A 14,884-nucleotide genomic window follows, 5' to 3' on the forward strand; every position below is an offset into this window, starting at 1 on the left:
AAGTGTGTGTGTGTGCATGTGTGTTCGCATTATCTGTTAGACACTTTCCTAACCTCCATTCAAGTTATTTCTTGTTTCTTGTCTAAAAAAGGATTTTTTTCTTTTCTAAAAATGCATTCCTGAAAAACAGATGAAAATAATGACGGTCAGATTTAAACACCCCAAATCCAGGAAGCTCACAGTTATAGCTACAGCTCTGTCTCTAGGTCCCGGGTTGTGCCTTTGATGTGGCCGGAGCAGTGGGAGAAGATGCAGACCTGACTTTGGCTTGAATGCTATCTCATTTAAAAATACAATCGTGTCGTTTTATAACAAAAATAACAAAGCTTTTTATTGCCTCCGCTAAAGCTGAAAAAAGACCAAGTGTGCGCGTGCATAAATTCGGCACAAAAAGCAACAATTTCTGTCGCGGGGAAGGAAAAAAATGGTCTCAGCTTTACAAGATCAACAAACCCCCACAGACAAACAAAAACCTCTTCCTGGTTTTCATTCCTACTTTGTCCCTGTCTCTGCATAGCCATGTCTGTATCTAATAGGGTAGCAACTCCACATTTTAAAAGCCCCCAGGGTTTGATTCCACGCAAATAAAATTGTACACATGACAAAATGTGGGGATGCAATTTGATCTAGTTTGCTTAGCTTTCTGTGTTATAATTAATAATAACAATATAATTAACACTCCCCCCCTCCCCCTCCACACGAATGGCTTCTGGAGAGGGAACTGTAGATCGCGCCCCTACCGCAGTGTGTACACGTATTGTTGTAGCCGTTTTGGTCCCAGGGCCAGATATGAGAGGCGCAAGGTGGGTGAGGTAGAATCGTCTATTGAACCCACTTCTGCTGGTGACAGAGACCAGCTGTCCGGCTTACACAGACCTGAAGAAGAGCTCTGTGTGCGCTCGAAAGCTTGTCTCTTTCGCCAACAAAAGATGGTCCAGTAAAACCTATTACCTCACCCGTCTCGTGTCTGTAAACGTGGACACAGATCACTGAAGAGACAGTCTTTGCTAGATCTGCGCCTAGGTTTTCTTCATGATTATTTTCCCCCTCCTAAAATTCACTTGCCTAAAGCGCTTCGTTTTCTGTGAGTGCGTCGAGGAAGGTGCGTTCTGAGCGAGCGTCTTAACAGCACGAGACAAACTTGTCTAGCTGAAACTGATTACGCCATGGGGGCATCAATACTGGAGGGACCTGTCCCCGTTAAATTCTTCACGGACATATCCCAGGAGAGCAGTGGGGATTGCAGGTGTCCCTGGCATCCACTGATCCCACCCGACAGGCGTGTCCCCTAATAATGCTGCTGAAATCGTTACACTGAATGGTCCACCCAGATTGGCATCACTACAGAGACAGGTACGAACTGTCTGGCAAGCCTGAAAGCAGTTCCTCCCACCAATTCTTTCTCCTCAGTCCTCCCCCCGCCCATTCCCTCGCCAGCTTCTCCCTCCCAGAAATTTGTAAGACGAATGAAGGTCTAATTAGGTCGCGGGAATGTATTGATACAATATTTGATTTTTCACGGAGGGATTTATTCTTCTGTGGAAAGATCATTGCTGTGCTTGACAAGTAAGAAAAGAGAGAAACAGCTTTTCTGAATTAAATTCATACAGGGCAGAGGCAGTGAGAAGGTGTATATAGTCACAAAAGCTATAGAATACATGATGTATGTGCCTATAATGGAATAGAATATGATTCATGTTCGTATTCCGTGTGATCTGCAAAACGAATATATGTATTCCCATTTCATTAGTGCGTACAATTAAATCTGAATATTGTATTTATGCCATAGGCATTTGCATAGAGTAGATTTATTTATAGTATTACTAATAACATTTATCAATACCATAAATCTACCGTATTTATGCAAATTACTGCGGTATATAAATACATTAATACCTATAAGCTCCCGTTATATATATGTATGTAATAACACCTGGCTATACATATTCATAGTCTATAACCGATTAGTTTAAATCATATTAATATACACTATTAAATATATAGTGGCTATTGTATTTGCAGGATACCTTTCCCCAGGTATAAGACTCTAGGAAGGCAGAGAGATAGGGGTGTGTGTGTATCTTTGTGTACGTACTGTGCTGCCTATTCATTTACTAGTTCAGTCATTTAGGGCTAAAGTCCCACTAGCCCTTATGGGGGATGGGGTCTTCCCCTCCCTTGCATGAACTGTGCAAAGCCCGGGCAAAATTGCAGCATCTGTGCGCGCCTAAACGGGAGCGGGGATGGAGGGAAGGCGGGACATGGTTCTGCCCAGGCCCTGGCTGGGCGTGGGGGAGGGCGCAGTTTGCACTGCCCTTGGCGCTGGGAAGCGTGCTGGGGCAGAGCAGCAGTGTCACCCCGCCCCACCTCCGGGCGGCGCCTCTGTGACTCCATCCAGCCCCTAGCGAGGGTGCGCGCGGTGTGTGGGGGCGCTCTCCGCTATGTATCTCTGTGGGTGGGACTCTCCAGGACTGGGCGTCACTACCCAATGTTACCACATCCCTATTGCCTACTCCCAGGGTTCAAAATCATGCCAGCCCCTCCCCCACCCCCCACAATAAAGAGACTGGCTTCAAAATCATGAGATTTTAAAAATAAGGCCCTGGGGGTATTTTGATTTGCCTTTCAGTGCTGGGGCATTGAGGGGGTCATATTTTCAAGCTTTCTACCCCAACCAGGAGTGCCTGAAAATTACTTTAATAACAAAAAGAAAGCTGAAATTCTGATGAAATCACATCCTTCCAGAAGCTGGAGCTTTAAGAGAACCAGCAAATACTCTGAGACTGGTGATCAAATTGCAGTAGTTGACAACACTGTGACACTGGTTGTGAAGAACGGAGAGAGTTGACATGCTGCTGACCACAGCTTTGCAGTCAGTGCAGAGCAGGACAAACCGTGTTCACCGTCGTGTCAGCATTCCAGCCCCATTTCGTAGGAGTGAGTGTGTGTGATATGGGTGGGTATTCCCACACAAAAATCTTCCTTATTTTGATGTGAGGTTTCTAGACTGCATATCCCCCCCAACATAAAGTGCACAAAGCAGGGAAATAAGCAGCCAAGTCATTCAGTGCTCCATCTCCACTCGTCGGGCTGCCTCTGGAAGCCAGGAATTGACTGGGAATGTGAGGAGCCAGGGGAGTAACTGTGGCTGTACAAGTGGGAGTTTGCTGGAAGAGGTGTTTGGCTGAAGGAGAAGTGGGTTGTTCAGGCAGGTGTGGTGTGATGAAGCCCAATGGCTTTATGTGAGGGAGGCATCAGCATGTGAAGAGTGAATTAAATACTCCCTGCTGTTGCCTCTTCTTCCTAGTCCATAGTGTAGCTATGCTATGGAGAGCCCTTGATACACAGATGCCTCAGTACAGAGACACTTGACTCCCCCTGTGCTGCTGGCTGGTGTGATGGGGAGCCAAGGCAGTAGTTAGTACTCAGGGAGCCCTTCAAGGTCCACTGTGTCAGGGCCGAGACAGTTGGGTTTCATCTCTCCATGTCTCATGTCCTAGGTCTGAGCTACATGCCACAAGCCTATTTCTCCCAGGCTCCTGGCACATCTTTGTTAACCCCCGTTTCCTCAAAAGTCCCACTTGACCAGCCACGTCCTCCAAACCCAGCTCTCCCTGCTCAATCCTCATGGCCCTCCAGAGCTCAAGCTCTTTCCCAGAGCCCATTTCTATATCCCTGCTGCCCATCTCTCTCACCGGGGTATGAATAGAACTGCTGGCTCAGGTTAAAGCTGGCTGGAAATTTTCGCAAAGTACAAAACTCAGAGCATCTTGAACTTTTTTGTTTTAGTTTTGTTAGTAAAAACAGAAGTAAGTGATGGATCTGAGCCTCCAACAGTCTGTTGTGATGCAATTCATGTAGGTTATGATCAGGAAGGGCAATCACTCTCTTTTGTGTCTTTAATTTTAAATGTGGCTTATGCTCACGGTTTTCATATTTGTCAGGGCTGGAGTTTGCAAAGTTCAGAGTTTGTGGGGCCCATGCTTGCTTCACTAGAGGAACCCAAAGGAATGTGAGCATTACACATCTCCATTTCAGCAAGAGACCATTTTAAAATGTTTCCTCTGCAAAAGTGAGGAACATTGCAGAGACAATTCAACTCTCCTCTAAAGACTTATGGTGCCAAATCTGGAGACTAATTCAGACATTAAATTGGGAAACAGAAGGATTTCTGTTCTGCTAAAAGTGCAAAATGCATCACACATTTAACTAGGGAGCTGCTACTGGCATGTCCATAATGGTATATGTAGGAGAATATGAAAAGTGTTATATAAGAGCTAGGCTCATTATTTATTTATTTATTTATTATGTGTGCTTTACATTACTGCCTAGTCATTTAGGCCAACATTTTCAAATGTAGCCATTAATTTTAGGTGTCCAGTCTGAGACACATATTGGGTATGTTTTTCATTGGTGCTGAGTACCCAAAACTCCAGTCAAAGTCAATGGGAGATGCAGATGAGCAACACCTGTGCAAATCAAGCCAGAGGTTCCAAGTTGGCCACCCAAAAACTGAGACACCCCAAATGAGTGGCCATTTTTGAAAAGCAGGCTTTGGCAGCGTGTGCAGAGTGTAGGAATGAATGCATTAAGCCTATAGTGTGCTATGCAGGGTAACAACCCTCTCCCGCCCCTTGTGAGAGGTTAGAGGCAGCCCTCATGTGAGTGAGTGTGCAGCACTGATAGGTTTCTGGCTTTGGACCCTATGTTGGGCTTCTGAGGTGCTGCTTTGTGCCCAGTGGGTGGTGGCTATGAACCCCACTAATCGCTCCCTCTCCTTGTGTTTCCACAGCGTCTGAGCGTTCTGTCTGCCCCTCCCTGGATGAGGCGCCCCCATTCTCAGTGCCCTTCAAGCCATACGCATGGAGCACCCTGGGCAGCTCTGACCTGAGGCATCTGGTGCAGAACTACAGGCCCTGCCCAACCCTGGAGCGTAGCTCAGCCCTGGGACTCTTCTGTGAGCAGAGCTCGGAGTCTGCTCTCTTTGGTGCAGACTGTGGCTCAGCCCTGAGACTTTATGGTGACTTCAGCTCCCCTAGGCCGGGACTCTTCGAGCGGCCATCAGCAGCAACACCAGGCCTCTATGCAGAGGCCCAGCCTGGGCTGCAGCAGGAGAAAGGCCCAGGTGGGATCAAGGTGGAGTCAGAGCTTCTGTGCCGCCCACTGCTGATCAGCACTGGCTCCTACAAGTGCATCAAGTGCAGCAAGGTAGGAACCGACCACCCCCACTCCGGTCCTATCTGAGCCCCTGCCTCCCCATTCTAGCCTTCCTGACCCCTGTGTGCTCTCTTCCCTCAGGTCTTCTCCACCCCACATGGCCTGGAGGTGCATGTACGCCGCTCGCACAGCGGCACCAGACCCTTCGCCTGTGACATGTGTGGCAAGACCTTCGGCCATGCGGTCAGCCTGGAGCAGCACAAGACTGTTCACTCCCAAGTAAGAGCCAGGGCGGGCACATGGGTGGGGGCATGAAGAGCTAAGGCAGGTAGCCTGGGCCATGGGTACAGAGCCAAAGAGGCAACTGAATGGTGGTAGATGGACACTTGAGGTGAGGAGAGGGAGTTGGTGGGCACTTAGGGTGAGCGGGCCATGGTGCAGGAAGGCACCCAGGGTGAGGGGGTCAGAGAGGCATAGTGGCTCTCAGAGGAAGTAGAGTGCTGGGGCTGATGGGGGCACAGTGGCAGGTGGGCACTTGAATGAGGAGAACATGGTGACAGGTGGGCATCCTGGATCCAGGCACTATAAACACTGAGAATGAAATTAACAAAATATAATACATACCAAACTTCCTCCACATTTCCCAGGCCCCGTGTTTGTCTGTAATGAGCTATGGACACCTATGGTACTTTACAAATAAAACAACCGTTCATGTCATGGATTTGTGTCTTACTCTGACACAAAGTTAGGACCTTGCAGCAGGATGGTGGACTTTTGTAGCTGTTAAAGAAACTCATTGTCTCCACCCTGCCAGCTCGCCCCCGAAAGGAGTGAATCTGCCCTCCTTTTTAGTTACTCTGTGTGTGTGTGTGTGTGTAGGGAGCACCTGAATACCCAGTCTTGTGTACAGAGCAGACTTCACCCATCTCAATGTGATCTGAGTCACACACAAGAAGAATATGGTTGTTAACTTTGGTAGGAGGATTTGTAACTTTTTCCACCTGCTGATACTGTACAATATTTTCCCTTCACCCACTCACTTGGCCTGGCAAATCTTCCCTCCCAAAGTCAGCTTCAGGAGGACAGAATTACAGAGAGACTTGTTTGTTGTTTTATCTGCAAGTGAATGAGGGTGCAAGTGCATGGCATCTGAGGAAGGGAAATATCGCCAGTTAAACAGTGGAAAAAAGAGCAATGCAGTATATTAAAACCCTGAGGAGGAAGCATTTGGGGGCAAGCACAACAAGCAAATGCTGCCTGCCAAATACAGACTTAAAGCAGACGTGTCTGAAAAGCATAACATGGCCTTGGAGGAGGAGCACGAGTGCTGGGAGAAGAGAGGAGTATGTGGTAGGGGAAGAAGCATTGAAGGAAGAGAGGATTTTGCAATGGGGTGTCTAGAGAGGGAGCATAGGGGAAACAAGGAGAGGAGAGCGTGATGGGCTGTTTAAGGGTCTGACAGGAAGATAAGTGAAGGGAAAGGTAGTGGTGGTTCCAGTATATGTATTTTGATTTATAAAACTATTATCAGCCAAAAAGGCTCTTATCTTAAAGCCCTAGGCATCTTTGACCTGAATGTTGATGAAAAATAAAACTAGCAGCAAACAATAACTTCCCAACAGAATTCAACCCAATCCAAAAGTTCCCCTCAATGCCTCACTCTCCCACAGTCCTCAGCACTGTTAAGATGTCAGGTGGGGTCCTGTACCTTGCAATGTCATTAACCAAATGCCCCACTGGGCTGTATTGTGGCCATCAGGCTGCTCAGCAAAGGCTTATGACTTCTCCATTGGAGCCCCCTCGAATGTGCACATGTGTAGTGCAAAGTCTGGGGCACCAAAGTAGCTAGTCTCACACAGTCCCTTCGTCTGGAAGAGCCGTTCCATTAAATCACTAGGTCTGAGTGGTGCATAGAATTGGGAGAAAGGTGAATTTATCTGACTGTGAATCAGGGATGTGTTTTACCAAGTGAGGCAGTAATGCCAAGGTTAGTGCCTCCACTGGGCCTAGTGGGTATCGGGGAGGAGGATGTGGTTTCTGGGATGAGAGTGTTTGTTAATGCACTTGCAGGCTGGCTGCATGGCTAAGATCTCGGGAGTGGCATAACGGAGTGTGTGTCTTTCCTTTCTCGGCAGGAACGCAGCTTTGATTGTAAGATCTGTGGCAAGAGCTTTAAGAGATCTTCCACTCTGTCCACCCACCTGCTCATCCACTCGGACACCCGGCCCTACCCCTGTCAGTACTGTGGGAAACGGTTCCACCAGAAATCTGACATGAAGAAACACACTTTCATTCACACAGGTCAGCCCTGCAGCAGCTGGCATTCAGCCCCTATCCATTAGAATAGATTCTGGAGAGGAGATTCTCCCCTCCCACCAATCCATTCATCTTCAGCTAGACCAGTACATGCAGCTCCCTCTGCCGGGCCCTTGCCCCACCGGGGTAGCTCACACTGTGGAAACCCAAGTGGAGCAATAGTGCAAAGAAGGGAAATTTGAGCTTGGTTTCATGAAGAGCTTCTGTTTAATAACTGAAATCCTCACTGTCCAATCAGTGTTGCTTTAATAGGATCCTCCCTGTGGTTATTCAGAAGGGCTTCTCTGTAAGATGATTTGTAGAGCAATATATTCATATGGCCTTGATTTAGAGCTGTGGCCCTTGGAAAATGACAGGTGAATCTGACTGCTGCATCTCCATCTGCATAGCCTGCCACTTTACAATAGCAGCAGCAGAAGCCTCCTCCTCTAGATTAAACACTAAACTCAAGGACCCAGGGTCCAACTCTCAGTCTAAATATTTACTCAGAGATTATCTATCTATTGGGCTTCCACCCGGACTTTCCAATCAAATGGTTGCAGTCTGGCATATAATGGGAGGAGAGGTGCATAGTTCTCAAGTTTCATTGTCGGTGATAATGAATATGGAAATTAATACACTGCAGATACTCAAGGAAACCATTTTTCAAAGAATGTTGTTGAAAAAGGCAGCAGGTTTTCTCAGGGATCTTTAAAAATAAAGCTTCCCTTTCAAACTGCTAGCATCATGGATTTAAATCATAGAAAATGATAATGATCTGAATATACATATATAAATTCAATGCTGTTTGTCAAAGTATTTGACTTTCAAAGAGGTCACACATGGCTGTGAAAAACAAACTTAAATATTATTGTTATAAAGTTGTCTCACTTACACCAGTGTAACTTCAGAGTAAACCCATTGGCTGACTTAGAATTTGTCTTAAATTAAGCACCTAAACTTTAGTGGCTACATTTGAAAAATTTGGTTCAGCTGAACCATTTAAATGGTAAAATGGGATGGGGGAAGAGAAGAAGAAAGACAATCAGTTTTTTTAAATTGGACTTTATTGGCCAAATCTTTGGCCAGATTCTAAATCAGCTAATGGATTTACTCTGGAGTTACACTGGCATAAGTGAGTCCAGAATCTGGTAACATACTTTACTGAAATGAGACGTAGGTTAAAGTCCTGTCCCCACTGAAATCAAAGGGAGTTTTGCCATTAACTTAAATGGGGTAGGGTTTCACCCATAGTATTGTCCCAGGGAGAGTGACCCCGCTCAATGGTCACTTAGAGATGACAGTATTGCAGCGTGGTAATCACTTCAAAGCATGGGGCACATTGACTGTGGCTAGTTTGTCCTGGATCTGCTCGGATGCTATGCTGATTGTCTAATATGGGGCCTGCCCTCTTTATCCCCTTCTCCTTGTAGGTGAGAAGCCCCACAAGTGCCAGGTGTGTGGGAAAGCCTTCAGCCAGAGCTCCAACCTCATCACCCATAGTCGCAAGCACACCGGCTTCAAGCCCTTTGGCTGTGATCTGTGTGGCAAAGGCTTCCAGAGGAAGGTGGATTTAAGGAGACATCGGGAGACACAACATGGTCTGAAATGAGACCCGGCTGCGATACAGAAAGCACCTACAACACTATGTGAAGAGACTCCCTTGCTTCCCTGATGGCCCTGAATCATGCCATTTAGCACAGACCCTGGCATTACTTTTTGGGGAAGGATCTCAGGGAGGATAGGACAGGACACAGCTTTGAAAGTTCAGCCAGAAGGACTCTGAAAGTGGATCTGAAAGGCTGGCTTTCTCTCTCTCAACACTGGAAAATAAGTGTTTCCATCTGAAACCTGAAGCTCCAAGTGTGGATAAGCTAGAAAATATCGGTGAGCTGGAAAGTCCTTCACCCATGGCAAAGATGAATTCCTTCATCTTTTTATTTTTGAAATTAACTTGCAGGGAAACAGAGTTTACATGATAAACACACTGAGCTGTTAGGTAATGTTATGAAAAGTGCTTGCTTTTGTTGAGTTTAACTGTTAACTAGCTTTATTGATCATTCTCTGTCAGGAGGGCTTGTAGTGGAGGAGCTGGACTGGATATCTTGCTGCTCTTAGCACCAAGGAATCAGCTTGGGCTTGGTTCTGATCTCACTTACACTGGTGTAAATGGGGACTTACACTGCTGTAAAACTAGCGTGAGAAGAGGGTCAGGCCCTTGTCTCCTGTCCTTCCATCCCTCTCTGTTTGTCTGTATAGACAAGGCCTCTGTGTGTGTGTGTGTGTGTGTGTGTGTTAGGAGTGTGTGTGTTAGGGGTTGCTTGTCTGAAAAGATTGGTATTTTGCTCTACATCAGTTGAGGGAGGAGAAGCCTATGAAGGACTCAACAGGAAAAGCCAAAGCACAGAGTAATGCCTTATAACTAGGAACTCGTGAGAATAACATTACCCCTGACTGAAAAGGACAGGACCAAATAGCAGACACAGGCTTTCTGTCCAGAATGACCATCGGCACCAGCACTCTGGGTTTGATTATAAATAACTGGGAAGTAGCTAACAAGTTATTGATAGACTTGTTTGTGTATTAGGATTTTTTATTTTTATTTTTATTTTTACATGCTACCATGCCGGGGGTGGGCAGGAATAATTATGAACGTGTAATTGATTGAATTTGCCTTAAATGACCCTGTGTGTACCTCAGTGGAAAAATATGCTGTTTTTACTTTGTTGGCAGGATTGTAAATGTCTTTATTTAGATTTTATGGAGTGTCTTATGTTTATTGGTACATATTTATTGGAATAATGTTTTAAATTAATAAAGCATTGAGGAGCCTCTGAAGTTATTTTCATTGAAGTACAGAAGTTCAACAGAGTTAGGAAATTTTACTCTTTATTATTATGCAACATTGTATAAGAACATAAGAATGGCCATACTGGGTCAGACCAAAGGTCCATCTAGCCCAGTATCCTGTCCTCTGACAGTGGCCAATGCCAGGTGCCCCAGAGGGAATGAACAGAACAGGTAATCATCAAGTGATAGATATTGCGATAGGCGGGCATGGCACTTTACATGTGGGGCAGATTTCAAAAGTGCCCTAATAATTTAGGAACCTAAGAGACAGGGGCTTAGGAGCATATGTCTCATTGAAAGTCAATGGGATGTAGGCACTAAGACCTATATCCTCAAAAGGTATTTAGGCACCCAACTCCCATTGAAATCAAATGAGACTAATGTTCTTGCCACTGTGACTGCAGCAATGCCTGAGTACCTTTAAAAATCTACACATAAGTTACAGATTCACGTTTGAAAATTTTACCCATGAGCCCTTTCTCACAGAGCTGTCAATTGAAGGCCCTCTCCTGAAGCACTTACATATGTGAATGCATCCAATGAAGTGAGCTGTAGCTCACGAAAGCTTATGCTCAAATAAATTGTTAGTCTCTAAGGTGCCACAAGTTCTCCTTTTCTTTTTGCGGATACAGACTAACACGGCTGCTACTCTGAAACCTTACATATGTGAGTAAATTTACATTCAAGTAGGCACATTGAACTCAATCAGTGGGACTACTCAAATGCATCGAATTACATTTATGAGTGCTTTCATGGTCGGGGCCTTTATTAAGCATAGCAAGACATAACATAAAGGAACAGGGTCACAGCAGGCCCGAAGGAGATAGGGAGGGGTATGCACAATAAGATACTGTAATTCTACATTTTGGTAATAGTTCATGTAGGGAGGGATACTCAGTAAGCTTGGCACAGGAGAGCAGGTAATTTTTAGAGGAATAGTGGGAAAAGTGGGTTTTGGGAAGGCATTTGAAGGAAGAGAGAAAGAGGTCACATGGCATACAGGACCCAGGCATATAGTCCAGGCATAGCCGGGAGCACGGGAGGCAGCACTAGTCAGAGACAAAGCTATGGGGAATGAGGTGTAGGCTGGATGTAAGTGACAAGGAAATATTTTAAATTGGCTTTACAGGAAAACCAGTAGGCAGACATTGAATGGAGGCTGGAATATTGAGAAGTGAATTCACAGAGGGGACTCTTCTGGTGACCTCAGATTTCAGTTCCAGCAGAAATACTCTCCGCTTTCACTCTTCAGAAGGATTCTTTTCACTCATGAGCAGACTCACCATCGTCAGAAAGATGACTCCAAAGTCAAGCACTTAAGAGCTTCCCAGTGCTTCAGGCAGTCTGAACCTTCAGCACTTTCCTTGATTTGGTTGATGGCAAATACAAGTTTTAGGTACCAGGTTGCAGCGTTGAACTGGGCTGCAGGGGCTCTACCTGAACAATGTCTAGCCAGGGACTAATGTTGACAGAAGGCTAGCCTAGCCTAGCCTGGCTGAGAAGGAAGAAGGTCAATCCTGGCAGGCTAACCCAAGGGCCTGAAAAGTATAGGGATTTGGGTGCTTTTCAAAGGGAAATACAATGAACTGATTGAAAAATAGGTTTCTGCTTAAAATTTCCTGTAACCAATGGACCAAATCTAGAAATCCTTATTCAGTCTTTACTCAGGCATGCGGCCCATCAAAACCAGGGTGGGTTTTATTTGTGAAAGGACCAACTTAAAACTGAGCAAGGCCATCAGGATTCAGAATAGTGACAAATTCCCGCTACTGTTCATACAATGCTGGGTCCTTTACCGGGGAGGTCTACCCTTGACTTCAAAGAAGTGCAGGCTCAGGTGCATAAAGAATGACAATTTCAAGGCTAGCTATTTGAACTGAATGGGCAAAAATAACTTTAATAATCTAATTGGCAAAGAATCAGAACAAATTACTGAGACTGTTACAGTGTAAATTTGAAGACTGCAAATATCTGTCTTAACGTTATTACTTAATTCCATTAAAAATGCATTATGCATATTACATGATTCATTATTCATGAAGCAGGTTCCATTCCTTTTGTCTGCCAGCGTAACAGTAGAAAAGGTAGTAGGAGACACCAGAGCACACCTTTGTTTCTCTCTGTAAATTTTTAATAACACCTCTGGCTAACCAGTTGGTGAAGCTCAGTGCCTGCATAAGAGTGGAAAGGCAGAGCTGTCTGAGGGAAGACTAAGCCTTTCAGGAGTTAATTTGCATCTGTGTTCATCTACACCAGTGATGATTAAATTACCTATCGAATGTGCAGAGCTATCAGGCTTCAGGCCATTAAAAACAAGGTGAATGTATTTGATTGTTTTAAAAGACACGGATGGAACAACGGAGTTAAAAAAACCTACCTCCTCTTGATATTATAAAAATACTTACTTCTGAAAGTTACCTGACTTGTTACTTAGCCACCAAAAACTGTGTTGTGTGTCCAGGAACCACACCAATTACTTGGGGTAAAACTGCTTTAACCAAATCAGGTAGCAGGATCAACTAATTCAGCAGGAGGAAATGAAGCAACTTCTATTAGGTTCCACCCTGATGTCTAGGGTAGCTTGATGTTAAACCATGCAAGCAGCACCTACATTTTCTAATATAGCCCGTTTCCAAGAGCAGATAACACTCAGATTTTATTTTAGCTCATGTAAGTGTAAGGTCAACTCTTCCAGGGTCTGGGCCTTACTCAGGCAAAACTTGTATTTAAGCCGGGGGGGTTTTCCCTAAATAAATACTGACAAATCTCCTGCAGGCCTGGAGTAGTAATGTGTTTGAAAGTTGCACTTCGGTTAGAGTAACAATAGCAGAGTACTCTTAGTACTTTCTTGCTTTGTTGATATATTAATGCTCTCCGCCTTTTTTAGTTTCTTCCAGATTTAAGATAAACTATAAATTCAACAACAACAACAATACAATGCCTTTTGGGTTGTATGGACCAAATTCATTTCTGGCATAGCACCATTGATTTTAATACGGTCACATCAGAAATGGATCTGGCCTTTATTTTTTATTTTGGGTCTTAATCTGGATTTCTCTCTTAAGAGTGAAGTACAACTCAGGAGAGAGCCCTCTGAGAGGGTCTGCTTTAGGCTGTGATTCTGGAATGCACTTAAGCATGTGCATAAATTGCTATGAAGTCAATGGGATTTACACACATGCTTAAGTACTTTCCTAGGGTAAGACCACATGAGTAAGATTCTGACAGATTTTTAGTATCAAGGCCTGATCCATGATCAGACGCTAGTAAGAGCCAAATCCTATGTGCCTTACAAATTTGGCTTTTGAGCACCAAGAATGGCAAATTTTGTTATCTTTTTATTGTCCACCAGGCAAATAGTTGTTATTCCCATTATACATGGAGTTTGGGTCAATGTGAGCAGTAGAACAACCCAAACAAGTTCAAGGGACAAGGCCCATGTCTACAGTAACTGTATTATAAGGAATCTAAAGAGAAAGAGGTAGATTTTTAAAGGTATTTTAGGTGCATAAAAATTCATATGCTTTTGAAAATCTACTAGGCACCTATCTGCAGCTGTAGGTGCCTAAATACCTTTAAAAATCAGGCCATAAATCTCAGTACATCTGATGGGTCTTTCTCACAGCAGCTGGCTGTATATAACATATATTGAATGTAAATAATGAGAATATAAAAGTTTGGAAAAAAGCTTTATAGATCATAAAAACTGCCTGCCACACCTTGTTTGAGCCACGTTGCATGGCCTAACAAAGATTAACCTAATGTTCATAAACAGTCTCTCCAGAATGGTAAAAGCAAAACACTTTTTGTATGTGATTGCTCTTATATTCTCAGCTTTGCCTGAACTATTGTTTTGTAATGAAGACGATACCATAATACAGATAAATGAAGGAAGTCGCTAGAAAGTAATCTGGGATATTGTGAATTCTCCCTCTCTTCCCCTCCCCCTGTAAATATTCTCACTCAGCTTCTGACAAGTAAATGGTATATAGGATAGATGAAACATAAACACAATTAGATGGGCTATCTATCTGGCATACTTCCTTGGCTTAGGTGCCTTACTGCCAGCAACTAGACTTGAAATTGGAATTCTCTGACACAATACACATCACAGTATGATACAATAGTTTATTTTTTTTACATTTTCTTTCTTTCTATCATTTTTATTTATGTTTTCACAACGATTAAGTCCATAAACACATCCTGATTGAACTGGCAAGCAAACACAGGGGATGACAACATCATAGGAAAAAAAGCTGAAATATCTGAGTAGCTTAAAAAGAAAAAAGTAGATAGACAAGTTAACTTGAGAGCAAATGAATCAGCTGGGCTCCCTGGTATGGAAATGCCTGCTTTCTAAGAAAGCATATGCATGGCTGTGAAGAGACAGAAATAATCACTCAAATTCAGGCGTTAAAGAAGCAGATGGTATGGACCATATTCTCAGCTAGTGTGAACTGTTGTAGTCAATGATCAATATACCGATTTGGCCACACTAATTTTTCAGGTTTCAGAGTAACAGCCGTGTTAGTCTGTATTCGCAAAAAGAAAAGGAGTACTTGTGGCACCTTAGAGACTAACC

At 44.2% G+C, this 14,884-nt stretch overlaps 1 protein-coding gene across 4 annotated transcripts in view; it reads left to right on the top strand.

The window, feature by feature from the left end:
- GFI1 (growth factor independent 1 transcriptional repressor) overlaps nt 1–9,327 on the top strand; it is an 11,079-nt gene extending 1,752 nt beyond the window's left edge. For all 4 annotated transcript variants that reach the window (XM_074962232.1, XM_074962230.1, XM_074962233.1 and 1 more), the window contains 4 exons: nt 4,793–5,208; nt 5,299–5,436; nt 7,293–7,458; nt 8,886–9,327. In XM_074962232.1, the coding sequence (XP_074818333.1) occupies nt 4,793–5,208; nt 5,299–5,436; nt 7,293–7,458; nt 8,886–9,064 (899 nt within the window). In that variant the 3' untranslated portion in view covers nt 9,065–9,327. The remainder of the gene's footprint in view (nt 1–4,792; nt 5,209–5,298; nt 5,437–7,292; nt 7,459–8,885) is intronic.
- Nucleotides 9,328–14,884: the final 5,557 nt, after the last annotated feature.

This window comes from Natator depressus, chromosome 8 (genome assembly GCF_965152275.1).
Source record: "Natator depressus isolate rNatDep1 chromosome 8, rNatDep2.hap1, whole genome shotgun sequence".
Lineage (NCBI taxonomy): Eukaryota > Metazoa > Chordata > Testudines > Cheloniidae > Natator > Natator depressus.